Here is a 27116-nt window from a genome sequence, read left to right on the forward strand (position 1 = left end):
CTTAGCTCAGAGCATTCCCCGTTTCCGGTGCGGAGGTGGGACATGTGGTCAGACCAGTGGCCTAACCATGCCAGATTGGGGCCAGGCAAGGAGACTGTTGTAGGTGGAATCATGTCCCCCAAAAAGGCATGTTGAAGTCCTGGCCCCCAGTACTTCAGAATGTGACCTCATGTGGAAACAGGGTGGTTGCAGATATAATTCGTTCAATTAAGATGAGGTCATACTGAAATGCATGGGACCCTGCCCCCATATGACTGGTGTCCTTAGAAGAAGAGACACAGAGGAGGGTGCCATGTGAAGACAGCAACACAGGAAAAATGCCGTGTCAGTGAGAAAGGGGGTTTTGGGAATGAGAAGGCTTTCTGGATGTAAAGGTCAGGTTGGTGTGGTGTCAGGGACAACCCCTCCTGGAAACCTGGGGCTGAAAGAAAGGGACTGGGACCTACCCTGATGGGATGACCATGATACAGTGAGGACAGCCAGGCTGGTGGAGTCTGCACGAGGCGGGGGTGCTGGGTCATCTGTCCCTAAAGCGGGTAGCCCTCAGCTGGGTAAGGGGCTAGGTTACTGAGAAGGAGAAAAGGGAAGGCAGCTGTTAAACGGGCTGCTGACCGAGGAATCCCACTGCAGTGAGAGAGTTCTAGGGGGAGGGCCTCTTTTCCCCCTCCCACCAGAACCTTCAACTGTCAAGCACCGAGCTAGCCACCAGCATGCTGTCCTCCCCAGGTAGGCACTCATGGGGCCTTACCCCACTCCTGTACCTCCTGCAGGCTAGTCTCCCCCCAGGGAAGGAGTTGTGTCTCCCATCAGACTGGGTGCCCCTTTAGGGTACAGACAGTGACTCTTCCATCAGACTGGATGCTCCCTAAGGACAGGACCTGGGCCTCTTCCTCAGACTGTTTGGGGAAGGATAGGCCACTGGTGGTCAGACTGGGTGGTAGGCCGGGCAGGAGCTCTTTCTCCTCTCCACTGACAGTTAGAGTTGGGGAGAGGAGAGGGACTGGCCGTCCCGCTGTCATGGCTGCTGCGGAAAAGGGTTTGTGTGAAAAAGCCCAAGTAGAGAAGAAAACTTTAGGGAACAGAGAAAACCTCTCCTAAGCCTAGAAAAGCAGGTCCCTCAGCCCAGGAAGATGAGATCCTCAGGGTGGCAGGGGCAGGACTACCTGAGGCAAGCCTGGGACCAGACTCCAGGAGATGGGGAAGAGTGAGCTGAGGGGAAGCGGGTGGCTGGGCAGAACTGAGTTGTTCCTATGGGGCTGGGGTGCACAGAGGGCAGCCAGCCTTGGCCAGCAGAAGCTCAGCCCTATACCTCACCCTCAGCCTAGGGCACCGTGAGACCATAGGCCCCTAGACCCAGCCTCCCAGCTTCTCAGGTCCTCCCTGTTTACCTGACCCTAGGAAGTTTAGGCCTAGCAGGTGACCCCAAACCCAGTCCTTGTTCTTCAGAAGTGCCCTGAGCTTAAGCCCAGGAGTTCAAGACCAGCCTGGTCAGCATAGCAAGACCTCATCTCAAAATATAATTAATTAATTAATTTTTTTTTTTTAAGTTCACTGAGACAACATCTTAGTTTTTTCCCAGCACTGGAAATCAAACTGTCCTTAAATCTACAGTCCCCTAATAACAATGTATTGCACTTAGAAAATCACTGAGAGAGGCCAGGCACAGTGGTTCACACCTGTAATCCTGGCACTTTGGGAGGCCAAGGCAGGTGGGTCATCTGAGGTCAGGAGTTCAAGACCAGCCTGGTCCACATGGTGAAACCCTGTCTCTACTAAAATGCAAAAATTAGCCAGGTGTGGTGGTGGGCGCCTATAATCTCAGCTACTCAGGAGGCAGAGGCAGGAGAATCTCTTGAACCCGGTAAGTGGAGGTTGCAGTGAGCCAAGATCGTGCCACTGCACCCCAGCCTGGGTGACAGAGTGAGACTCCATCTCAAATTAAAAAAAGAAAATCACTGACAGTAGATTGTAAGTGTTCTCACCACAAACAAATAACAAGTGTGTGCAGTAATCCTGATATTAATTAGCTCAACTGAGCCATTCCACAATGAATAAATATTTTAAAACACCATGTCATACACAACAGATATATACTTTTTTGGTCAGTAAAATAAAATAGATTTAGTTAAAACCGATCTACAGGTTCTCAGTCTGATGGAGGAGATAGGACGTGCAGCTGCAGCAGAAAGCTTCCTGTCCGTTCGTGCCTTATGCGGCAGCCCCTACGTTCCACGCTTCGCAGTTTCAGTTACCCACTGTCAACTGCAATCTGAAAACATTAAGAAATTTTGAGAGAGACCACATTCACATTACTGATATTATATTGTTGTTATTTGTTCTATTTTATTACTTGTTATGGTTAACTGCTTATGTTAACTATGCCTAATTTATAAACTAAACTTTATCATAGGTATGTACATAAAGGAAAGACATAGTATTGATATATACAGGGTTTTGGAACCGAGCGCGGTGGCTCACGCCTGTAATCCCAGCACTTTGGGAGGCCGAGGGGGGCGGATCACAAGCTCAGGAGATCGAGACCATCCTGGCTAATACAGTGCAACCCTGTCTCTACTAAAAATACAAAAAAAAAAAATTAGCCAGGCGTGGTGGTGGGCGCCTGTAGTCCCACCTACTTGGGAGGCTGAGGCAGGAGAATGGCGTGAACCCGGGAGGCGGAGCTTGCAGTGAGCCGAGATCACGCCACTGAACTCTAGCCTGGGCGACAGAGCAAGACTCCGTCTCAAAAAATTTTAAAAATAAAAAAATAAAAAAGATATATACAGGGTTTGGTACCACCCACAGTTTCAGGTGTCCACTGGGGGTGTTGGAAGTACCCCTAGGGATAAGGGGAGCTACTGTGTTGCTCTGGCCATCTGTCTGCTTCCCACAGGCAGCCTTGGTCTGTCTGTCTCAGCCTGCTCGTGCTCCTAGCCCATGTGACAGCTTGGATCTTTTGCCCTCTCTAAAAAGATGTTTTCTTTTGTTTTTGTTGTTGTTGTTGTTTTGTTTTGTTTTGTTTTTAGATAGAGTCTCACTCTATTGCCCAGGCTGGAGTGCAGTGGCCCAACGTTGGCTCATTGCAACCTCCACCTCCCAGGTTCAAGCGATTCTCCTATCTCAGCCTCCTGAGTAGCTGGGACTACAGGCACGTGCCACCACACCCAGCTGATTTTTATGTTTTTAGCAGAGACGGCGTTTCACCATGTTGGCCAGGCTGGTCTTGAATGCCTGACTTCAGGTGATCCACCCGCCTTGGCCTCCCAAAGTGCTGGGATTACAGGTGTGAGCCACAGTGCCCGGCCTAAAGACAGTTTCCATGACAACTGTGGTGGTGTGGATAGGTGTGTCAGTCCTTCCTGCAAGTCAGAGCTGAGTAATGACCTCACACCCTGGGGACTGGGTATGCAGCTTCGAAGCAGGGTTTGGGGGCCAGACAGTGAGAAATGGTTTGTTGGGCTGGGTGGTGACTAGGGGACAGAGGGCTCTGGGGAAATGAGACAAGGGAGGTGAGATGGAACCTGAAATGCCTTGGCCTGCCCTCTGATGTTCTTTCAGTCTTCTCAAACAACAGCATCTTCCCTGGTCCTTCCAGGCCCCCAGGAGAGCTCAACACCCTCAGTCCTCGGAGCAGCCAGGGTAGCGGCTGCCTGGAGTGACTGCACGGTGGAAGGGCATGGAGTGGTTTGCCTTATCGTGTGAATGGCCTTAGATGATTGGCTCAACCCAGGTTTGTCAACCCCAGCTCTCTTGACATTTTGAACTGGAAAATTCTTTATCATGGAGGCTTTCCTCTACACTGAGGGGCACCCAGCAGCATCCCTGGCCTCGACTTACTAGATGCCAGTAGCTCCCCGAGACCTGCCCCAGTTATGACAGCCAACACTGCCTCTAGACATTGCCACCTGTTCCCTGGGGGCCATCATCACCCCGGGTTGAGAACCTCTGACTCAAACTCTCTGGGAGGCCCTGGCTTCCACCCAGGTCAGATGGGAATAGTCATCCTGATCTGCCAGGTTCACAAATATGGATTGGGGCTGAAACAGAAGTGTTCAGCTCTCCCCTCTCGGGACTGCTTTCCACCCTTCCCTCGGAACCCTCTTCATCTGAAGGGGGCTCCACTGTTTATCCCCCTCAGCCCCCCTCACGGTCTCTTTGAATAAAGACACACACACACACACACACACACACCTGTAATCATAGCCTGAGGGGGTGAGGGGGCTTCCGTTACCATTTCTAAGATAATCCCAGAGAGCTTGGGTTAGAAGAGACGGTTTGAGGAAAATGGAGGGAGAAAAGAATGGGGAGAACTCCCAGACTCTGGCTCTACCCACCCGCTTCCCTGCTTCCCAGCCCTGATGCTTCCAGAACCAGGAAGTCAAAGTGCACCCCACCCTCAGGAGAACGGGATGTGCTTAGAGCAGGGAAAGGGGGATAGTCACTCTCCCGCAGAACCTCCCTGATGATCCCCTCAACCTGGTGGCCTCTTTTCCTGCCCCTTCTTCTGTCTCCGTGGCCCTTGGAGCTGAACCTGCGGAGGAATCGCATGGGAGGGTCTTCTCCACGCTCCACGTTGGGGGTGCATTCACCTCGACCCCTCAGTGCCAGCCCAGAATAAATGCTCCATAAAACATGCCTAACATGAGTTAGGGTTTGCTCTCAGGAGCTCAAACCAGTGGCAAAGACAGACAAGCACACACATGACTCCAATATTGGAGTAATATCACTAGTATCATTAAATCCTATGATGGAGGGACACATATGTGACACAGAGCACAGGCCATGTGATCCTAGAAGGAGCTCAGCAAATACCAGTTGACCAGCCAGGTCAGTGGGGAGAATGAGACTAATGTTTCCTGAGCATCTACTAAACCCCAGTCTTTTTCACACATGTTGCATTCTTCAACCCTGAAACACCCTCCCATGTAGAATGTAGCAGCCTCTATACACAGGTGAGGAAACCAAGGCTCAGGGAGGTCAAACAACTCGCCTAAGGTCACACAGCTGACACTCTGGCTCCAGTGCAGCCCAAGGCATTAGCTCTGCTAAAAAGGGACAAGCCACCCCTTTTCCAACACCTTTATCCATCGTCAACACCCCCTGTCAGCTGCTCCACACAGGGGAGGTGACTTCACAAAGACCACACACAAGTTGCAGTACAGTGGACGAAGGGGACGCACCGAGGCCAGCTGACTCACTCATCCTTCTCCAGCACAGCCGTGGCCCCTCACTGTGGCAACCTCCCAGCAAGGCAGCTGGGAGGTTGAGAGCATAGAGCAGCCTGCCCTGACTGTAATGCCCACCGAGTCTGAGGAAGTTCAGCCTCTCTCTGTCTCAGTTTCTCTGTCTACAGCAGGGAAGTTATAATAGTAAGCCTAACCAGTGGGGCTGTTGTGAGGATTCAATCAGCTAATGCATGTAGGGTGTTTAGAATAGTGCCAGGCATGTAGTGAGCCCTCAAGCGCTGCTAACTATTATTTTTAGAAATGCTATATAAGGGCTCACTACTCATAACTGAGGCAGGATTCCTAATATCTTCTCATCACAAGCCAAAGGCTCTATTGTAGTGAGCCCTCAAGCGCTGCTAGCTATTATTATTTTTAGAAATGCTATATAAGTGCTCACTACTCATAACTGAGGCAGGATTCCTAATATCTTCTCATCACAAGTTACAGGCTCTATGGAGAAGCAAAATTCAGGATCCTGAGTCTCCTCAACCTTATTATTTTTTGTTTGTTTGTTTTGGAGATGGGGGTCTCACTTTGTCACCCAGGCTGGAGCACAGTGGAAGTGAAGGGGTGGCCTGAGAGACGAGAAAAGAAATGAGACACAGAGACAAAGTATAGAGAAAGAAAAAGTGGGCCCAGGGGACCGGCGCTCAGCATACAGAGGACCCACGCTGGCACCGGTCTCTGAGTTCCCTTAGTATTTATTGATAATTATCTTTACCATCTTAAAGATAAGGGAGTGGCAGGACAATAGCATCATTGTAGGGAGGAAATTGGCAGTAAGACATATGAACAAAAACCTCTGTGACATGAATAAGTTTAAAGGAAAATGCTGTGCCTTGAGATGCATATGCAAACATCTCCATAAACCTTTTAGCAGCATTGTTTTAGCCTCTCACATGGGGAGAAACCTTGGACAATACCTAGCTTTCCTAGGCAGAGGTCCCTGCGACCTTTGGCCGTGTATGTGTCCCTGGATAGTTGAAATTAAGAGAATGGTGATGACTTTTAACCAGCAAGCTGCCTTCAGGCACTTGTTTAACAAAGACACATCCTGCACAGCCCAAAATCCATTAAACCTTGTGTCACCGCAGCACATGTCTCTTGCAAGGACAAGGTTGGGGGTAGGGTCACAGATTAATAGCATCTCAAATAAAGAACAAAATGAAGTCTCTTATGTCTACTTCTTTCTATATAGACACAGTAACAGGCTGATCTCTCTTTCTTTTCCCCACAGGAGGAATTAGGGCTCACTGCAGCTTCCAACTCCCAGCCTCAAGCGATCCTCCCACCTCGGTCTCCCAAGGAGCTGGGACCTCAGGCACATGCTACCATGCCCAGTTAATTTTTTTTAATTTTTATTTTGTAGGCACAGAAGTCTCACTATGTTCCCCCTTGCTGGTCTCGTGAGGCTGAGGAGGGAGGATTGCTCGAGCTCAGGAGTTTGAGGTTGCAGTGAGCCGTAACTGCCACTGCCCTGCAGCCTGGGGAACAGAGTGAGACTCTGTCTCAAAAAAGTATATCTATATTGAACACTTACTATGTACTCAATACAGCAGCAGGGATACAGCAGCAAACAAAACAGACAAAAATCCCTGCCCTCACAGGCTTTCACTCATGGGGGAAGTAAACAATAAACAAAATATATTGTATATTGGGGTTGCTGCAGGATAGGGAGTAGGGGAGGGGTGGGAGAGAGAAAACATCTATGAAAAATTAACCACAATACTGAGCAAGGCATCCATTCATTCATTGCAAACATTTTTGAGCCAGCATTTTGAAACTGAGTAGTATACAAGGTGGCCTCACCCTCTCCTCTTGAGAGCTCACAGCCTCACAGAGGAGGCAGACAAGTCAACTCAGGGAAGGCAGGTAGTGATGGGTGTCCTAACAAAAGTGTAGGAAGATAGCGCAGCCCCAAGTTCTGTGCGGACACCACCAGGGAGGCTTCACAGAGGAGGCAACATCAAGCAGGCACTGGGAGGCTGGACAGGACTTTTTCCCAGTGGACCCATTGTGGGCATGGGATCAGGAATGATTGCAGACAGAGGCACAAGGACGGCAAGAGGAATGAGGGTAGCCTGTGCAGAAAGGCATGGGGCCAGATGGCAGGTGGCAGCCTGGTTTGGGTTTGTCATGCTAACAAGGGAAACACATCTAAAGTATTGGGCAGGGGGTGCAGTATCTATAATCAGGTTTGCATTTTATTTTATTTTATTTTTATTTTTTGAGACAGTCTCACTCTGCCACCCAGGCTGGACTGCAGTGGCGCTCCCTCAACTCACTGCAACCTCCACCTCCCAGATTCAAGCCACCTCCTACCTCAGCCACCGGAGTAGCTGGGACCACAGGTGTGCACCACCACACCCAGCTAATAATTTTGTATTTTTAGTAGACATGAGGTTTCACCATGTTGGCCAGGCTGGTCTTGAACTCCTAGCCTTAAGTGATCCATCTGCCTCAGCCTCCCAAAGTGCTGGGATTACAGGGGTGAGCCACCGTGCCGCCCCAGGTTCGCATTTTCAAAATCTTAGCTAACACTGTAGAGAACTAGTTGGGGAGGAGGATGTTAGAAGAAAGGGGCCAGTTAGGGAATCATTCTTCTGGCCTAGATTTTTGCTATTTAAGGTTAACTTCTTGAGTGAGCTTTGTGTCAGAAACAAATGCAAACACTTTAGAATATCATCCATCCCCCAGGTGGAGAAGCCGAGGCATGAGGAGATAAAGTGATGTTTTGGGAGGCCTCCCTGTGAGGGGATGCTTGACTTCCAGTCCTCACTTACTGCACTCGATGTGGCTCTGCACAGGGGCAGCCCCTATCACGGGCTGTGCGGGGGAGGACAGGAGAGATGCTAAGAGGGTGCAGTAGATAAGGGGCATAGTGACAGGGTCTGGGAAGATCCCCAGGTCTCTGGCTAGGTGGAGGGAAGGGGAGGACTAGGTTGAGGAGACTGCTGGAGGGACTGTCTCTCCTGGGACGCAGAGCTCAGGAGAGCTGCTTGGCCAGGCAGGGTCTCCCCAAGTCTGGAACACTCAAGAGGGGTCAAAGGGATGGGTTTGTACTGGGAGTGGTGGGCCCAGGGTTGGAGAGGGCTCTGGGGGCTGGCCTTATTCTGCTGGCAAAGCGATATCCTGAAAGTTTCCGGAGGAAGTAAAGGGTTCAAAACCTCATTCAAAGGGAGTTGGTGTGGTGTGTGGTGGGGGCAACATATGTGATGAATTGGAGAGGGTCTTTAGGAGACAAGAGGCCATTTGAGGTCTGGGGGTTGTCTGAAGGCCCTGGCCTCGGCCAGTGATGGTAGCAATGAGAAATTAGGGTCCTAGGAGGGGATTCTTAGTCATTGAAGGACTCAATGACTGTTTTGATGTGGGATGCAGTGTGTTGAGATCTTGGGGAACCAGAACAGGGGGGTCATCATAAGACCTGAGGAAATCCCAAGGAGGTACTCGTGTGGAACAGGAGAAGGGGTTTGCTTGGGGCAGTGGCAAGAGGAAGGGGGATAAGTTCAGCAACAAATCGTCCGTGGATGCCTTTGTAACAGAGATGGGGCGGGTTCTGCCAGCTTTCAACTGAGGAGAAACACTTCCCCTCAGGGGGCTCAGCATAGGGTGAAGGTTGCAAGCTCGGTCGAGGGTCTGCAGTACGGACTTCATCCCACACCCAACCCTCACTGTGACCTTGGGCAAGCTGCTTAGGCTCTGGGCCTCTGCTCCCTTTTCCAGTAATCAGGGTATTGCATGTACCCCCTTGTAGGGCTGGTGTGCCTGGCACAGAGAAGGTGCTCAGTGCTGTCAGCTCTGCTGTTACAACTAGTCTCCTGGTTCTGTTACTCAGGGGAGGAGGAATAACTGAGACCTCCTGCTCTTGCCTCTGGGGTCTCGCCCTTCTGTGGGTTCAATCAGGGTCTCACCTGTAAAGAACCCCAGAACCCTGCTGCCCTCCCTGTAGCTGCACCCCAACCTAGTTCTTTTCCTCATTCTAAAATCTTCCTATACCCCAGCCCCAGCTGGGCTCTGTTTAACTTTAGACCACAGCCTTCCTCCCCTCCTCCCACTCTCTTTCTTATTCTAGGGCCGAGTCTTCCAGAGTCAGCAGAGAGCCTGGATGGATCACAGGAGAAGCCTCGGAGCTCATATGCGGGTAGGACTGCAGACTCAGTCGTGGCTCTGTGGCCTCCCTTTTTTCTTCCTCCTCCTTCACTCTCTTCTCTTCCCCTGGGCCTGCTGATGGGGGAAGTCAGTTGTGTTGTGTGGGGAGGGCGGTGCGGGGAGGGGAGGCTACCCTCAGGAAGGGATGTTGGCGGTTCGCAGTCCCCCTGGGGGAGGAGGTGTGGGCAGGGTGTCCAGAGTCCCAAGCCACCTGGCAGGCCTGGGATCCATCAGCCAGCCTGACTCAACTCTTACCCTGACACTCACCCAGTGCCACCCACTCAGCCATTACCTGACCCAGCCCACCCCCAGCAGCCCCTTCCCTCTGCCCTCCACTCTCTACACTCCATTATTTCCACTCTCCTTAAAAGAGCGGAGTCTAGGCCGGGCGTGGTGGCTCATGACTGTAATCCCAGCACTTTGGGAGGCTGAGGCGGGTGGATCACCTGAGTTCAGGAGTTCGAGACCAGCCTGGCTAACATGGTGAAACCCTAGCTCTACTAAAAATACAAAATTAGCCAGATGTAGTGGTGGGCGCCTGTAATCCCAGCTACTCAGGAGGCTGAGGCAGAAGAATCACTTGAACCTGGGAGGCGGAGGTTGCAGTGAGCCAAGATCGTGCCACTGAACTCCAGCCTGAGCAACAGACTGAGACTCCGTCTCAAAAAACAATTAAAAAAAAAAAAAAAAGCAGCATCTGTTTAGATGGTCTGGAGGCCATTTTTTTTAAAAACAGCTTTATTGAGAGACAATTCAAATACCCTACAGTTCACCCATTTAAAGTGTACCATTTGGCTGGGTGCAGTGGCTCATGCCGGTAATCCTAGCGCTTTGGGAGGCCAAGACTGGAAGATTGCTTGAGCCCAGGAGTCCAAGACTGGTCTGGGCAACATAGTGAGATCCTGTCTCTACAAAAATTAGAAGTTAAAAAATTAGACAGGCATGGTGGCACACACCTGTGGTCCCAGCTACTCAGGAGGCTGAGATGAGAAGATAATTTGAGCCCGGGAGGTCAAGGCTGCAGTGAGCTGTGATCAAGCCGCTGTACTCCAGCCAGGCCTACAGAGTGAGACTCTGTTTCAAAAAAACCCAAAGGATAATTCCAAAGTACAATTCCAGTTGGGTGTGGTGGGAGTACAAGACCAGCCAACATGGCAAGACTCTGCCTCTTAAAAAAAAAATGGAAAAAAAAAAAGTGTATAATTCAGTGCCTTTTAGTATATTCACAGAGTTATGCATCCAGCACCACAACAAATTTTAGATTGTTTTCATTATCCTCCCAAAGAAATCCCATACCCTTTAGCCATCAACTTCTAATCCCCCATCTCCTTAAGCAACAGGCAACCCCTAATCTACGTTCTGTCTCTCTGTATAGACATTTTATATAAATAGAATCACACAATATGGGTTTTTTGTTTGTTTGTTTTGTTTTGTTTTGTTTTTTGAGATGGAGCCTCACTCTGTAACCCATATTGGAGTTCAGTGGCACCATCTCGGCTCACTGCAACCTCCACCTCCTGGGTTCAAGCAATTCTCCTGCCTCAGCCTCCTGAGTAGCTGAGATTACAGGCACCCGCCACCATGCCCGGCTAATTCTTGTATTTTTAGTAGACATGGGGTTTCACTATGTTGGCCAGGCTGGTCTCAAACTCCTGACCTCGTGATCCGCCCACCTTGGCCTCCCAAAGTGCAGGGATTACAGGCGTGAGCCACCGCGCCCAGCCTATTTATTTTTTTTTTTTAGAGACAAGGTCTTGCTCTGTCACCCAGACTGGAGCGCCATCACGTCTCGTTGCAGCCTCAAACTCCCGCAACCTCGAACTCCAGGGCTCAGGTGATCCTTCCATCTCAGCTTCTTGAGTAGCTGGGACTACAGGCACATACCACCATGCCCAGCTAATTAAAAAACATTTTTTGTAGAGATGAGATCTTACCGTGTCGCCCAGGCTGGTCTGAAACTCCTGGGCTCAAGATATCCTCCCACCTCAGCCTCCCAAAGTGCTGAGATTACAGGCATGAACCACTGTGCCCAGCTTATTACATTTTTTAATTGCGTTATTTGTCATTTTTTCTTACACAGAGCCCACTTATACTGATACAGGAATGGTGGCTCACATAAACTACAGCCGGCTCAAGGCCAGCGGCGTGGGCCAGCATCACAATGCCCACAACTTTGGTAACCAGAGCTTTGAGGAGCTGCGAGCAGCCTGTCTAAGAAAGGGGGAACTCTTTGAGGACCCCTTATTCCCTGCTGAACCCAGCTCACTGGGCTTCAAGGACCTGGGCCCCAACTCCAAAAATGTGCAGAACATCTGCTGGCAGCGGCCCAAGGTGGGCACTGGAAGGGAGGCATGGACTCATGGACGGAGGGGAGTTTGTAGTGATCCCTCTATCACTTTTAGAATCTTCAACCCCCCACCACCCTATTCTGAGCCTGGCACTAGGCCCCACCTTCATCAGAGCTGGGGACAGTTCTGAATATGCTTAAGCCAAACCTCCCAGGTAACCCTAAGGAAATCACCCACCAGCCTCTGTTATCACAGGCTGCACCTATGCCAAGTTGATCCTGTACCCTCTCCCCTCCCCTCATATCTGCTCCCCTGGAACTTCAAGGTGGGCATCATTCCCCAGCAAAGGTGGGAGAAAGGTGGGGAGGGGGCGTCCTGGGCCCCCTGAAACCTTTATTCCTTCACTGCAGGATATCATAAACAACCCTCTGTTCATCATGGATGGGATTTCTCCAACAGACGTCTGCCAGGGGATCCTCGGTGAGTGGGGCACAGGAAGCTGGTCTCCACTTGGGGAAGGGGATTGGGGGAGGGGTGCCAGGATGTCTTTTGAAGCTGTAAAACAGGGAGCCCTGAGGTTCAGACAGCCTGCTTCTGTTTCCCTGTCCCTCCCCTTCTGAGGAGAGGACAGTGAGAACACCATGCATTCTGCCCCTCCCGAGTCTGGATGCCACTCCCTGCCTGCTGCAGCCTGGGTCCTGGGGGGATATCAGTTATTTATGGCTACATAATAAATTACCTAGGACTTAGCAACTTAAAAAAACAAACAGCCGGGCGCAGTGGCTCACGCCTTTAATCCCAGCACTTTGGGAGGCCGAGGCGGGCGGATCACAAGGTCAGGAGATCGAGACCATCCTGGCTAACACGGTGAAACCTCGTCTCTACTAAAAATAAAAAAAATTAGCTGGGCCTGGTGGCAGGCGCCTGTAGTCCCAGCTACTCAGGAGGCAAGAGAATGGCGTGAACCCGGGAGGCGGAGCTTGCAGTGAGCCGAGATCGCAGCACTGCACTCCAGCCTGGGCGACAGAGCAAGACTCCATCTCAAAAAACAAAAAAACAAAAAACCAAAAAAACTAATTTTCTTATCTCACGGTTTCTGTGGGTCAGAAATTCAGAAGCAGAATCACTGGATGGGTCTGGTTCAGGGTTTACCAGGAGGCTGCAGTCAAGACATCTGCAACCTGTGATCATCTGAAGGCTTACCTGGGGCTGGAGGGTCTGCTCTTAGGAGGGTGCACTTACATGGCAGGAACTCTCAGGTCCTTGCTGGCTGTTGGCAGGAGGCCCCAGTTCCTCGCCATATAGGCTTCTCCATAGGACTGCTTGAGTGTCCACAAAAAGTGGTAGCTTGCTCTTCCAAAGCGAGTTATCTAAGGGAGAGGACAAGGAGGAAGCCATAATGCCTTTTCTGACCTAGTCTTAGGAGTTGCCCATCATCACTTCCAGCATACTCTATTTGTCAGAAGCAAACACTGAATCTGGTCCACACTCGAGAGGAGAGGAATTAGGCTCTACCTTTGGAAGGGAGGATGGTCGAAGAATTTGTGGAAACCACTACAGGTGCTAGAACCTGATCAATCTGGGGTATCAAATAGGAGGGCAACGGGGTCCACTCAACCCACTCTCACAAGGCTCCCATGGAAAGCCCCAGGGTAGATCCTCCTCCCTAAGCCTGGTCCTGTTCAAGGATTTCCTCCAGATCCCTCGTTGCGTCTTTAGGGATAAAGCCAGGGTGGGCTTTCTCTGAGACCGAATTCTGTGCCCTTGGGGCAGAAAAAACTGGCAAGGTGTGGGCAGAGCAGAGACCAAGGAGACCTTAGACCCCAGGGCCGCTGCTGTGGCTGCTGTGGCTCAGTAGGCTGGAGGGACAATGTGCTGGAGAAGGAGGGAATTCACTTCTCCCAGGCACTCCAACGGTGAGGGGGATTGGAGCGTCCTTGATATTCCTGTCTCCAGGCAGCCAGGAGGCCATTGGTAGTCATAGAAACTTTCTCGTCCCTCAACCTCAGCCTGGCCTAGGATGCCCAGTACCCTGCCCCTGGACCCCACCCAACAAGGGCTGAGATGCCCAGGAGACAGATGGCAATGGAGGTCTGTAGTGCTCATCTCCCATAGGATTCCCTTTAGCTGAACTTCAGGCCAGGGACACTGCCCCATACCCACTTCAATGCCTAGCTCCAGGGGTCCTGCTGGGGTACATACTAAGCCCTGGGTCCCCAATATAATGTGGGTGACATGAGGGAGAGGCCTCTTGGGACCTTCGTGGCCACACCAGTGTACTCACAGGGTGCAGGAAGGTGACTGGATCTGTTGGAAGAATGTGGAGAGTATTGGCTCTGTCTCAAATAAAGCAGGTTACTGGTCAGGTGCAGTGGCTCATACCTGTAATCCCAGCACCTTGGGAGGCCAAGGCAGGAGGATTACTTGAGCTCAGGAGTTCAAGACCAGCCTGGGCAGCATAGTGAGACTCTGTCTCTGCTTACATATAAAAATTTACTTTAAAAAAATAGGTTCCTAGAGCCTGAGGCCAAAAGTACCTCTTTCCCAAACTCAAGAAAACAAAAGCATGTGGCTCTCACATAATAGAAAAGGTACAGTCAGGCACTGTGGCTCACGTCTGTAATCCCAACACTTTGGGAGGCCAAGGCTGGCAGACTTGCCGGGAGTTCTTGAGGCCAGGAGTTCAAGACCAGCTTGGCCAACATGGTGAAACCCCATCTCTACTAAATATGCAAAAATTAGCCAGGTGTGGTGGCAGGCGCCTGTGGTCCCAGCTACTTAGGAGGCTGAGACAGCAGAGCCGCTCAAACCCGGGAGGCAGAGGTTGCAGTGAGCTGAGATCGTGCTACTGCACTCCAGCCTGGGTGACATAGCAAGACACTGTCTCAGAAAAGAAAATGTACAGAAACTCACCTCGCCAGAGTCTCTCTGATTTCAGTTTCTCCCTGTTTGCCTTCTTCCTGAACGCTCTTTAGTGGGAGGGTTGAGGGAGGGTGCGTCTCTGCCAGGGGGTGAGAATGGGGTACAGGGTCAAGTTCCTGCTCCCCTAGGCCTTGGATTCTGAGGCCCACCCACACATAAAGGGTTGCTCAGGGGTGGCAAAGCCCTGCCTGTCTTTCCAGGGGACTGCTGGCTGCTGGCTGCCATCGGCTCCCTTACCACCTGCCCCAAACTGCTGTACCGCGTGGTGCCCAGGGGGCAGAGCTTCAAGAAAAACTATGCTGGCATCTTCCATTTTCAGGTGAAGGACAGTGTGAGAGCCACCATGGCTTTGTGGGGAGCGGGGGGGAAAAAGTTTACCTTTTTTCCTTTTGAAAAATAGCATTTATTAGGGTGGGTTTTGGGCTAATCATCAGAGAAATATATGCCCACCAAAGAAACCATGTAAGCTGATTTTTTAAGTCCCCAAAGAAAATAGTTGTTAGCAATTTGTGGCTCTCTTTCTCCCTTCTCCTTCTCTTCCTCTCCATTGTGGGTGTGGGTGTGTGTGACACTGGTAGTCTTTGTCACATAATTTTTGTAATCTGCCCCTTTAACTGAGCTACATGTAGACAAATTCCCCCTCGTGGCAGAAGCTGGAGAGGAGGCGGAGCCAGGTCCAGGCTTTGGGTTGCCTTTCCCTCACTATCCAGTGATTTATTCAGTGATTCAGCAGAGTGGAGCCTCTGACACTGGCGTGTCGTCAGGTCTGGCCACTAGGAGGCGCTTGATGATAGGGTTCCCACGCAAGGGGTGTGTGTTGCTACCCGCAGATTTGGCAGTTTGGGCAGTGGGTGAACGTGGTAGTGGACGACCGGCTGCCCACAAAGAATGACAAGCTGGTGTTCGTGCACTCAACCGAACGCAGTGAGTTCTGGAGCGCCCTGCTGGAGAAGGCATATGCCAAGTGAGTGCTGGGAGCCGAGGAAGCTGCCTCTGTCTGGGCAGCTGGAATCAGGGGGAGGGGAGGAGGTGGCAGGACATCCCTCCCTTCCCTCACCTCCATCCTAGAGCCCAACAGTGCCTTCTCTGTGCCCACAGGCTGAGTGGGTCCTATGAAGCACTGTCAGGGGGCAGTACCATAGAGGGCTTTGAGGACTTCACAGGAGGCGTGGCCCAGAGCTTCCGACTCCAGAGGCCCCCTCAGAACCTGCTCAGGCTCCTTAGGAAGGCGGTGGAGCGATCCTCCCTCATGGGTTGCTCCATTGAAGTAAGCAAAGCATGGTCCCACCTCAGGGCCTTTGCACCTGCTGTTGCTGTCACCCAAAAGGCTCTTCCCCCAGTATCTGCATGGCCAGCACCTTCTCATTCAGTTCAACTGCCTTTTCCCCAGACTAGCCTTCCCTGCCTCCCTGTCTAAAGTCGCTGTCCCCACCCTATTTACTTGCTTTTTCTTTTCTTTTCTTTTTCTTTTTTTTTTTTTTTTTTTGAGACAGGGTCTCATTCTGTCTCCCAGGCTGGAGTGCAGTGGCAAGATCTTGGCTCACTGCAACCTCCACCTCCTGGGTTCAAGTGATTCTCCTGCCTCAGCCTCCCAAGTAGCTGGGATTACAGGCCCATGCCACCAAGCCTGCCTAATTTTTTGTATTTTTAGTAGAGAAGGAATTTCGTCATGTTAGCCAGGCTGGTCTTGAACTCCTGACCTCAAGTGATTCACCCACCTCGGCCTCCCATAGTGCTGGGATTACAGGCGGGAGCCACGGTGCCCGGCCAGCCCTTTTTACTTTCTATCTGGTTTTTACTTTCTCCCCAACATTTATTGTGACCTGAAATTATCTTGCTTATCTATGTTTTCACTCATAGCCCATCTTCTCTGGATAGTACTCACATTCCATGAGGGCAGTGACCTTCTTTGTCTCATTCACTGCTGGACCCTGGAACTTGGGAAGGAGCCCAGCATGCAGTAGGCACCCAACCAACATTTGCTCGACAAAATACATGAACACAGGGTGCAACATATGACCCTGCATTCTTGGCATTTATCCCAGAGAAATGAAGACATGTCTCCAAAAATGTTTGTACACAAATGTTTGCAGCAACCTTATTCATCATAGCCCCCAAACAGGAAACAACCTAGATGTCCTTCAGTGAGTAAATGGTTAAACAAACTGTGTTGATTACACACCATGGAATACTACTCAGCAATAAAAAGGAACAAACTACTGATACTCAGAGAAACTAGGACAGATCTCAGGGGAATTATGCTGAATGAAAAACACCAAACCCAGCCAGGTGCAGTGGCTCACGCCTGTAATTCCAACACTTTGGGAGGCTGAGGTGGGAGAATTGCTTGAGCCCAGGAGTTCGAGACCAGTCTAAGGAATATAGTGAGACCTCATCTCTACCAAAAACAATAATAATAATAATTAGCTGAGAGAAAAGAAAAAAAAAAGACAACCCCCAAAGGTTACACACTGCATGATTCCATTTAAATGACATTCTTTTTTTTTTTTTTTTGAGACAGATTCTCACTCTGTTGCCCAGGCTGGAGAGCAGCAGTGTGGTCTCGTCTCACTGCAACATCTACCTCCTGGGTTCAAGCGATTTTCCTCCCTCACCCTCCCATGTAGCTGGGATTATAGGAGCCTGCCACCACACCTGGCTAATTTTTGTATTTTTAGTAGAGCCAGGGTTTCACCATGTTGGCCAGACTGGTCTTGAACTCCCCACCTCAGGTGATCTGCCCGCCTTGGCCTCCCAAAGTGCTAGGATTATAGGCGTGAGCCACTGCGCCTGGCCTTAAATGACATTCTTGAAATGACAAAATAATAGAAATTAAGAAGAGACGAGTGGTTGCCAGGGTTTAGGGAAGGGGAGTCGTGAAAAGAGATGGGTTTGGTTATAAAAGGGTGACTCAAGGGATGCTTGTGGTGATAGAAATGTTCTATATCTTGACTGTGGTGGTGGCTACACGAAACTACACGTAATGGAATTGCATAGAGCACACAAAAGTGAGCACTTGTAAAACTGGGGAAATCTGTATCAGGTTTATGGATTGCATCCATATCAGCATTCTGGGCTGGGCACAGTGGCTCACACCTGTAATCCCAGCACTTTGGGAGGCTGAGGTGGGCAGATTGCTTGAGCCCAGAATTTTGAGACAAGCCTGGGCAACATGGCAAGACCCAATCTCTACTAAAAATACAAAAATTAGCTGTAGTCTCAGCTACTCAGGAGGCTGACATGAGAGGCTTGCTCGAGGCTAGGAGGTCAAGGCTTCAGTGAACCGAGATCACACCACTGCACTCCAGCCTGGGTGACACAGTGAGACCCTGTCTCAAAAATAATAATAGGCCGGGCGCGGTGGCTCAAGCCTGTAATCCCAGCACTTTGGGAGGCCGAGGCGGGTGGATCACGAGGTCAGGAGATCGAGACTATCCTGGCTAACATGGTGAAACCCCGTCTCTACTAAAAATACAAAAAATTAGCCGGGCACGGTGGTGGGCGCCTGTAGTCCCAGCTACTTGGGAGGCTGAGGCGGGAGAATGGCGTGAACCCGGGAGGCGGAGCTTGCAGTGAGCCGAGATCACGCCACTGCACTCCAGCCTGGGAGACACAGTGAGACTCCGTCTCAAAAAAAAATAAATAAATAAATAATAATAATAATAATAATAAAGCTGGGTGCAGTGGCTCACACTTGTAATCCCAGCACTTTGGGAAGCCGAGGTGGGTGGATCACCTGAGGTCAGGAGTTCGAGACCAGCCTGGCCAACATGGTGAAACACCATCCATACTAAAAACTCAAAAAATTAGCCAGGCGTGTTGGCAGGCGCCTGTAATCCCAGCTACTTGGGAGGCTGAGGCAGGAGAATCACTTGAACCTACGAGGCAGACGTTGCAGTGAGTTGAGATCTCGCCACTGCACTCCAAGAGCAACAAGAGCAAAGCTCTGTCTCAAATAATAATAAATAATAATAATAACAATTTTTAAAACATTCTGGTTTGATATTTCACTGTAGTTTTGCCAGATGTTACCACTGGGGGAACCTGAGAATGGGATACATGGGATTTCTCTGTATGATTTCTTACAATTGCATGTGAATCTACAATTACCTCAAAATAATGATAATAATTTAAAAGTTTAGTTTAAAAAAATTAACCTGGAGAGCTCTCCCTTCCTTTGGGTGCCCAGTCCAGGTCCTCCGTACCTTCCCTTCCTCTCTGTTCTGTAGGTCACCAGCGACAGTGAACTGGAGTCCATGACCAACAAGATGCTGGTGAGAGGGCACGCTTACTCAGTGACTGGCCTTCAGGATGTGAGTCCTGAGAAATGTGCCCTACCCCGAGGACCCTGAGAAGGAGGAGAAGGTCTCCCTGTCCCCATAACTCTGACCTTTAACCACCCCTGCCTACCCAGGTCCACTACAGAGGCAAAATGGAAACACTGATTCGGGTCCGGAATCCCTGGGGCCGGATTGAGTGGAATGGAGCTTGGAGTGACAGGTAGGTGCCCCCAATCCAGGTCAGGGGTGGTCAGAGGATACAGCAGGCAGTGCTAGGTGGACCGACTGGTATCCCATCTGGGAGAAAAACCTGTACAACAGGGCAAAGCCCCTCCCTCTAGATTCTCCATCTAGCTCCGCACCCCAGCAGGCAGGCATTCAGGGAAGAGGGAGTCCCTTGGAGAGGAAGGAGGTGCCACGTGACTTCCGCCCCTCTCCTTCCACCGCCCATCTCTGCTCCAGGTCCAGCGAGTGGGAAGAGGTGGCCCCAGACATTCAGATGCAGCTGCTGCACAAGATGGAGGACGGGGAGTTCTGGTCAGTGTGGCTTGGGGTGGGCTTCCTACCACTGCCCCAGGCCCTGGTCCTTCATCTCCCTGCTCCGCTCCTCTCTGCGCCTTGGATGCAGAGGCTCCGGTGGTTGTTGAGGGGTTGCGGTTCAGGGAGAGGGAACTGAGGATGCAAGTGTGCTGCTGATGGGCTCCACCCCCACCCCACCACAGGATGTCCTACCAAGATTTCCTGAACAACTTCACGCTCCTGGAGATCTGCAACCTCACGCCTGATGCACTCTCTGGGGACTACAAGAGCTACTGGCACACCACCTTCTATGAGGGCAGCTGGCGCAGAGGCAGCTCCGCAGGGGGCTGCAGGAACCACCCTGGTGGGTGAGGGGGTGAGGGGGGAGGGGGTGTGCAGGGAGTGAAGGATGGGCCATGGCTCACCATGAAACCAGACCTGGGGCACAAGTCACCGGAGTCAGGGTCCATGAGGTCAGGGGTTAGTCAGATTTCACAGCCCCTGTGGAGGAGACAACTCCTGTGTGGCTGGGGAAGCTCCGTCCACCCGGAAAGGGCGTGGCCAAGGGAAGCCCCCATATAACCATGCTGACCCGCTTCCACCACAGGCACATTCTGGACCAACCCCCAGTTTAAGATTTCTCTCCCTGAGGGAGATGACCCAGAGGATGACACAGAGAACGATGCTGTGGTCTGCACCTGCCTGGTGGCCCTGATGCAGAAGAACTGGCGGCATGCACGGCAGCAGGGAACCCAGCTGCAGACCATTGGCTTTGTCCTGTATTCGGTGGGTGCCTGGCTGGTCCCCCCGGCCACTCACTCTCTCTCACCTGGCCTCACTCCTTTCTTGTTTGCTTGCTTTCTTGCTTTCTTACTTTCTTGCTTTCTTGCTTCCTTTCTTTCCTTTCTTTCTTTCCTTTCTTTTCTTTCTTTCTTTCTCTCTTTCCCTCTTTCTCTCTTTCTTTTTTTTTTTTGACAGAGTCTCACTCTGTTTCCTAGGTGAGGGCAGGGAAAGAAAGATTGCAGTGGCACAATCTCCATTCACTGCAAACTCTGCCTCCCCAGTTCAAGTGATTCTCGTGCCTCAGCCTTCCCAGTAGCTGGATTACAGGCATGTACCACCATGCCCAGATAATTTTTGTATTTTTAGTAGAGATGGGGTTTCACCATGTTGGCTAGCCTGGTCTGGAACTCGTGACCTCAGGTACTCTGCCTGCCTCGGCCTCCCAAAGTGTTGGAATTACAAGTGTGAGCCACCACGCCCAGCCGCCTGGCCTCACTCCTTTCTCCCCAGGGCCACTTCCTGCCTGGGAGAGGAACAGGCTCCAACAGGCTTCACAGCCCTGATTTCTTTTTTTTTTTTTTTTAAGACAGAGTCTCAATCTGTTGCCCAGGTTGGAATGCAGTGGTGTGATTACAGCTCACAGCAGCCCTGACCTCCCAGGCTTAAGCAATCCTCCTACCTCAGCCTCCTGACTAGCTAGGACTGCAGGCAATTGTCCTGCTAGTTTTTTGTTTTTTTTTTTTTAATTTTTTGTAAGATAGGGTCTCACTATGTTGCCCAGGCTGAGCCCTGACTCTTGAATGGTGCTTTGTGCTTTTCAAGCCAGAGCCAGCAGTTTTCTCTTCATGGATTTTATCCTTTGTGCCAGGCATTGTTCCAAAGGTCTCAGGAATACTAACTACTAATACCTTTAAGGAAGCAGAAGGAGCCTGTGGACCAGCGATATGAAGTCACTTGCCCAAGCTCACACATCCAAGGGTCAGAGGCCAAGCCTGTGTCCTGATTCCCAGGCACTCTGAGACTTTTCCACACGCCGCCCCCTGCGGACAATCCATGCCCCCCCGCCGACAATCCATCCCCCTTGTCTGCTCCACCAGCCGCACTCATTCCAGGAGCCAAGAGAAAGCCCTGAGAAGCATTTCCCAAGCCAAACCATGCTTTTCAAAATTCTCCAAATCTCCAAAAGAATGTTGTTCGTTCACTTGCTTTCCCTTCTATAAGCAAGTTATATGGAGCATCTACTGTATGCCAGGCCCCAGTTCAGTCTCCAGGGGTTCAATAGTGAGCAAAACAGACACAAGCCTTGCCCTACTCTTAGGGCCATTAGTCCACCAGGTTAACAGACTGGTGCTTCAGGATAACATTTTTGTTGGGGGTGGTGGCTCATGCCTGTTATCCCAGCACTTTGGGAGGCCGAGGTGGGAGGATCACTCGGAGGATGCCCAAGGAATTTTTTTTTTTTTTTTTTTTTTTTTTGAGACGGAGTCTCGCTCTGTCACCCAGGCTGGAGTACAGTGGCCGGATCTCTGCTCACTGCAAGCTCCGCCTCCCGGGTTTACGCCATTCTCCTGGCTCAGCCTCCCGAGTAGCTGGGACTACAGGCGCTCGCCACCTCGCCCGGCTAGTTTTTTGTACTTTTTAGTAGAGACGGGGTTTCACCGTGTCAGCCAGGATGGTCTCGATCTCCTGACCTCGTGATCCGCCCATCTCGGCCTCCCAAAGTGCTAGGATTACAGGCTTGAGCCACCGCGCCCAGCGCCCAAGGAATTTAACACCAGCATGGGCAACACAGCAAGAGCCTGTCTCAACAACAACAAAAAATTAGCCGGGCATGGTAGCACACACCTGTGGTCCCAACTACTCGAGAAGCTGAGGTGAGAGGATCATTGGAGCCCAGGAGGTCAAAGCTGCGGCGAGCCATGATCGCACCACTGCACTTCAGCCTGGGCACAGAGCGAGACCCTGTCCCAAAGACATCGTCAAGGTTAGAAAAGCTCAGGAAAGACGACTCCAGCCCGAGCTCTCCGGTGCACACAAGCACACTGAGGTGCTGATAAGCCACCTCTGCAATACAGCAACCTGTTTAACTTGGTTTAACTCACATTTTTACAAACTTATTTGTCCTCGATCCTCAATTTTAGTAATCTTCTGTTCACTTCCTGCAGGATATGAGTGTTCCACGGAAAAGCAAAACACTGTCCTAGATTTTTATCCCAGCTCTTTCACTTTTCAGCCATCTGAGGTTGGACAAATCACCTCACATCTTTGGGATTCTGTTTCCTTCCCTTAACCTGGAATGATAAAAATCTACCTTATATAAACTGTACTTTACTACCGAAAGCTGAAGGATTTTTTTTTGTTGTTGTTGTTGAGACAGGGTCTCACTCTGTTGCCCAGGCTGGAGGGCAGTGACATGATCATGACTCACTGCAGCCTTGACCTCCAGCTCAAGCAATCCTCCCACCTCTACAGCAGAGGGATTGTTTTTTTTTTTTTGTTTTTGTTTTTGTTTTTTTTTTGAGACGGAGTCTCGCTCTGCCGCCCAGGCTGGAGTGCAGTGGCCGGATCTCAGCTCACTGCAAGCTCCGCCTCCCGGGTTCACGCCATTCTCCTGCCTCAGCCTCCCGAGTAGTTGGGACTACAGGTGCCCGCCACCGCGCCCGGCTAGTTTTTTGTATTTTTTAGTAGAGACGGGGTTTCACCGTGTTAGCCAGGATGGTCTCGATCTCCTGACCTCGTGATCCGCCCGTCTCGGCCTCCCAAAGTGCTGGGATTACAGGCTTGAGCCACCGCGCCCGGCCAGCAGAGGGATTGTTAATGCCAGGACCTTTGAACTGTCAGAGCCCGTGCCCCACTCCACCACCCGTGTCCCAGGGCTCTTAATACCCCTCCAAAAACACACACACACAGACACAGACACACACTATACACATCCCGTTTGGCTTCTGAAGGCCTGAGGCCCTTTACCACCCTAGAGATCTGACTCTCCTCTTTCTTCCCTTCCCAGGTCCCAAAGGAGGTACAGAAGATAAAGATGTGGGGCTTGTTCCTGGACACACACCCACCCCACCCCTGGCTGCAAGTGGATTGGCAAAGGGTGGAATTTGGCGAGAGGCTCTGGGGGTCACTGGGTTAGGATTCCAGCCCTCTTGGGGACTGGTAGGGGTCGGGAAAGGAAGAGACCCTATTGGAGTTGCGGACCACTTAGGTGGTGTCCAGGCCAGGTCAGTTGGTGGTGGCACCTACCTCCAACCCTGCCCGGCCAGGCTGTTCACCTTGGGGGGCCCTCCCTCCCTAACCTCCCGTGCCAGTCCTGTACCCACCTCCAGAGTGCATATAGTTTCAGAACATCCAGGATGTCCCCTTGAAGAAGGAATTCTTCGTGAAGTATCAGGACCATGGCTTCTCAGAGATCTTCGCCAACTCACGGGAGGTGAGCAGCCAACTCCGGCTGCCTCCGGGGGAGTATATCATTATTCCCTCCACCTTTGAGCCACACAGAGATGCCGACTTCCTACTTCGTGTCTTCACCGAGAAGCACAGCGAGTCATGGTAAGGGACTGCACCTCACTGCTCCAAGGCCTGCCACCCAAGAGCTGCAGGATATCAAGCTCAGGGAGCTGCTGTCAGGTCCTCCCTCACTTTGTCCCTGTTTTACAGTCAGGGAAACTGAGGCATGGAAAGGTGAAGTCCCAGTTAGTGGCAGAACCAGACCTAGAACTAGAACCCAGATTTCCATGGAGCTGCCCTATATTGCTTCAAAGACATGACATGACCCCCAGAGCACCCTGCTGAAATCCCCATCTCCCTTCCCCGGTAACTCTTGAGCTTTCAATGATTTTGCCCAGGGAATTGGATGAAGTCAACTATGCTGAGCAACTCCAAGAGGTGAGGGGAGGCTGTAGGGCTGGGGGTTGGAAGGAAGCTCCCAGGCCTGTGAAGGAAGTTTTCTGACCAGGTCCCTTTCCCGCTCCCTTGCCCCCAGGAAAAGGTCTCTGAGGATGACATGGACCAGGACTTCCTACATTTGTTTAAGATAGTGGCAGGAGAGGTGAGCAGGCCACAGGCGGAGGGCTGACGGGAGGGGGATGAGGGGCTGGAGGGACCCAAGTGGGGTTCACTGTCCCCCTTCCTAGGGCAAGGAGATAGGGGCACACGAGCTCCAGAGGCTGCTCAACAGGATGACCATCAAATGTGAGTCTTCCACTCCTGCTGCACGCGACCCCTCCCCCATATTTTGTGCCCCTCTTGATCACTCCCAGTGCCCCCCACGATACCTCATTTACCCTGTCTCTCCTTTCTACCCCCTCCCTTCCTCACAGTCAAAAGCTTCAAGACCAAGGGCTTTGGCCTGGATGCTTGCCGCTGCATGATCAACCTCATGGATGTATCCTCCTGTCCAGTGCTCTCTTGGCCCTGTCCCCTGCCTACAAGCCTGGCCCAGAGGCCAGCCATGCCCTCCTCCCTGATGGGGATTAGGCTCTGTGGTAGCAGAAGATGCCAGTTCTTCTGGCTGCTACAGTACCGGAATCCCAGGGCTTGTGTGTCCCCTCGGGAAGCCCTGCTGCTTCCCTGTCCCCTGGGATGCCTTCTCCACTCCCTTCTCTGCTGTCCTTGACCACCTTCCAGAAAGATGACTCTGGCAAGCTGGGGCTTCTAGAGTTCAAGATCCTGTGGAAAAAACTCAAGAAATGGACGGTAAAGGGCACTAAAAGGGCAGCCTCGAGGGGTAAGGAAAAGAGGGTCTTAGGAGAGATGGAACTAATGAGGGGAAGCTAGGACCGGAGCCCTAACCACACACACACACCCCCACACCACACTCACACACACACAAACACACTCACATACAGACACAACACCACACACACACACACAAACACACACACACACTAGAAAAGGGTCTGTTGGAGTGTGGCATATTACCCAGTCAAAATATTTTATAACAAGTATAGCTCAGGTATCAACTAGTCATGAAGGATGCACACAGAGAGCGCCGGGCAGGGCACCAGTGCTTCCGACAACCCATGCTTGGCATTAACCCTTAGGTCACCAGATGATAGGCATATCAGGAGTGGGCCAGGGTTGGAGTTGGGGCATGGTGTCTTAGGCCACTGCTGTGAGCCGACTGTCCTAAAGTATTTATTTTTCTTTTCTTTTCTTTTTTTTTTTTTTGAGACGGAATCTCACTCAGTCGCCCAGGCTGGAGTGCAGTGGTTCGATCTCTGCTCACTGTAACCTCCACCTCCTGCCTCCTGACTAGCTGGGATTATAGGCATGCACCACCACACCCAGCTAATTTTTGTATCTTTAGTAGAGACGGGGTTTCGTCATGTTGGCCAGGCTGGTCTCGACCTCCTGACCTCAGATGATCCACCTGCCTCGGCCTCTCAAAGTGCTGGGATTACAGGCGTGAGCCACTGCACCCGGCCTCAGTATTTCATTATTTCAACCACCATGCCATGCACGTGGCCCTACCACATCTGTCTGTCTATTCAGGACATCTTCAGAGAGTGTGACCAGGACCATTCAGGCACCTTGAACTCCTATGAGATGCGGTTGGCTATTGAGAAAGCAGGTGGCCAAGGGTCAGGTGCGGGCCTTGGGGCAGGGAAGAGGATGGCAGCATCCAGAGGCCTGGACTTTTCCCCTCCCCACTTCTCTGTCTCTCAGGCATCAAGCTGAACAACAAGGTAACGCAGGTCCTGGTGGCCAGGTATGCAGATGATGACTTGATCGTAGACTTTGACAGCTTCATCAGCTGTTTCCTGAGGCTAAAGACCATGTTCAGTGAGTTAGGCATCTACCCACACCCCAGCCTAGGCCAGGGGCTGCGGGCCCTCTCCCATACACCCTGATGGGTGCTGCTCCAGAGCCCCTCCCCCTTACAAGGCACACGTGAAATGGGTTCAAAGCCCAGCTCCGCCACTTGCTGGCAGCTGTGACTTGAGCAAGTCACTTAATCTTTCTGTGCCTCCATTCCCTCCTCTTTAGAATGTGGATAATAATAGTGCTGCCCTCAAAGGACTGAGGTGCAGGTTAAACCAGTTAGTCTATGGAAGGCACTCAGAACTGGGCCTGGCTCCTGGTGAGGCTATGTGAGTTGCTCTCATTAATTCCCCACTGGGCTAGGGGATTTATGTGGGGAACAGCCAGGAACAGCTGGTGTTGCCCCTTCCTACCTAGTTGGGAGTGGTTCTTTCAGAACACTGACTTAGCACTCAGCCCCTCTCCCCTGCTTCCTCTGTAACACAGCAGTCTTTCTAACCATGGACCCCAAGAATACTGGCCATATTTGCTTGAACCTGGAACAGGTACTTGGAAAGGGGTGGGAAGGAATCTGCAGGATTGCGCCTGCCTGCCTCGCAACCCCACCCCCGCCCAACTCTGCTGTCCTCTGGCCAGCATCCTGCCCCCACCTCTTCCTACCCTGGGATCTGCTTCCTGTCTCCACAGTGGCTGCAGATGACCATGTGGGGATAGAGGTCTGCAGGAGCCTGGCCATCTCTACCAGCAGCAGTGAGGTTCTAGCCCAGGAGGGTACGGTGCTTCTTGTAGCCCTCAGCTCTCCGGTCTCTGCTGATGAAATGGGCTCCAGGTGGCAGTGCCCAGGTCCCAGGTGCCATGTTTACTGCAGCAGTGGGACCTCCGTGCCCACTCCCCGAGCTCAGAGCCTTTCTCTTTTTTCCCAAACCAGGCTTCTGATGGCTGGCTTTCCCCCACCATCGCTCGCTCTCAGAGTATATTTGACTAAAGAGTAGGTGATGCTTCCCCAGGATCCCCCTGGCTGGAGAGGTCAAGAATAGGGAAGGGACTTGTAGCTCATTTCTTACGCTCCATGCTTGCTGTCCTGCTCACACCTCCCTGCTGACCACCCATCCTGGCACAGCCTCTCTCTTTTCCTCCCCACCTGTGGACACTATTCTAATAAATAGCACATGCCATTGGCT

The 27116-nt window shown here is 51.5% G+C and overlaps 1 protein-coding gene across 1 annotated transcript; it reads left to right on the forward strand.

Moving 5' to 3' along the window:
- The first annotated feature begins 678 nt into the window (after window positions 1-678).
- Window positions 679-27116, forward strand: CAPN11 (calpain 11). Its single transcript, XM_025382999.1, has 23 exons — window positions 679-726; window positions 9301-9369; window positions 11458-11708; window positions 12076-12145; window positions 14788-14906; window positions 15418-15551; window positions 15686-15854; window positions 18817-18900; window positions 19002-19087; window positions 19330-19404; window positions 19590-19750; window positions 19994-20172; window positions 23177-23188; window positions 23510-23721; window positions 24018-24057; window positions 24155-24220; window positions 24306-24363; window positions 24492-24556; window positions 24799-24867; window positions 25666-25744; window positions 25840-25956; window positions 26422-26480; window positions 26623-27116. The coding sequence occupies exons 1-23, from the start codon at window positions 711-713 to the stop codon at window positions 26647-26649; spliced, it is 2217 nt and encodes a 738-aa protein (XP_025238784.1). The 5' UTR covers window positions 679-710; the 3' UTR covers window positions 26650-27116.

The sequence above is a fragment of the Theropithecus gelada genome, chromosome 4 (genome assembly GCF_003255815.1).
Source record: "Theropithecus gelada isolate Dixy chromosome 4, Tgel_1.0, whole genome shotgun sequence".
In the NCBI taxonomy this organism is placed as follows: Eukaryota; Metazoa; Chordata; class Mammalia; order Primates; family Cercopithecidae; genus Theropithecus; species Theropithecus gelada.

Coding starts and splice junctions, on each gene's coding strand:
- CAPN11 (XM_025382999.1), top strand. Junction 9,370..11,457: donor GCCTCGGAGCTCATATGCGG/GTAGGACTGCAG, acceptor TTTCTTACACAG/AGCCCACTTATACTGATACA. Junction 14,907..15,417: donor CTGGCATCTTCCATTTTCAG/GTGAAGGACAGT, acceptor TGCTACCCGCAG/ATTTGGCAGTTTGGGCAGTG.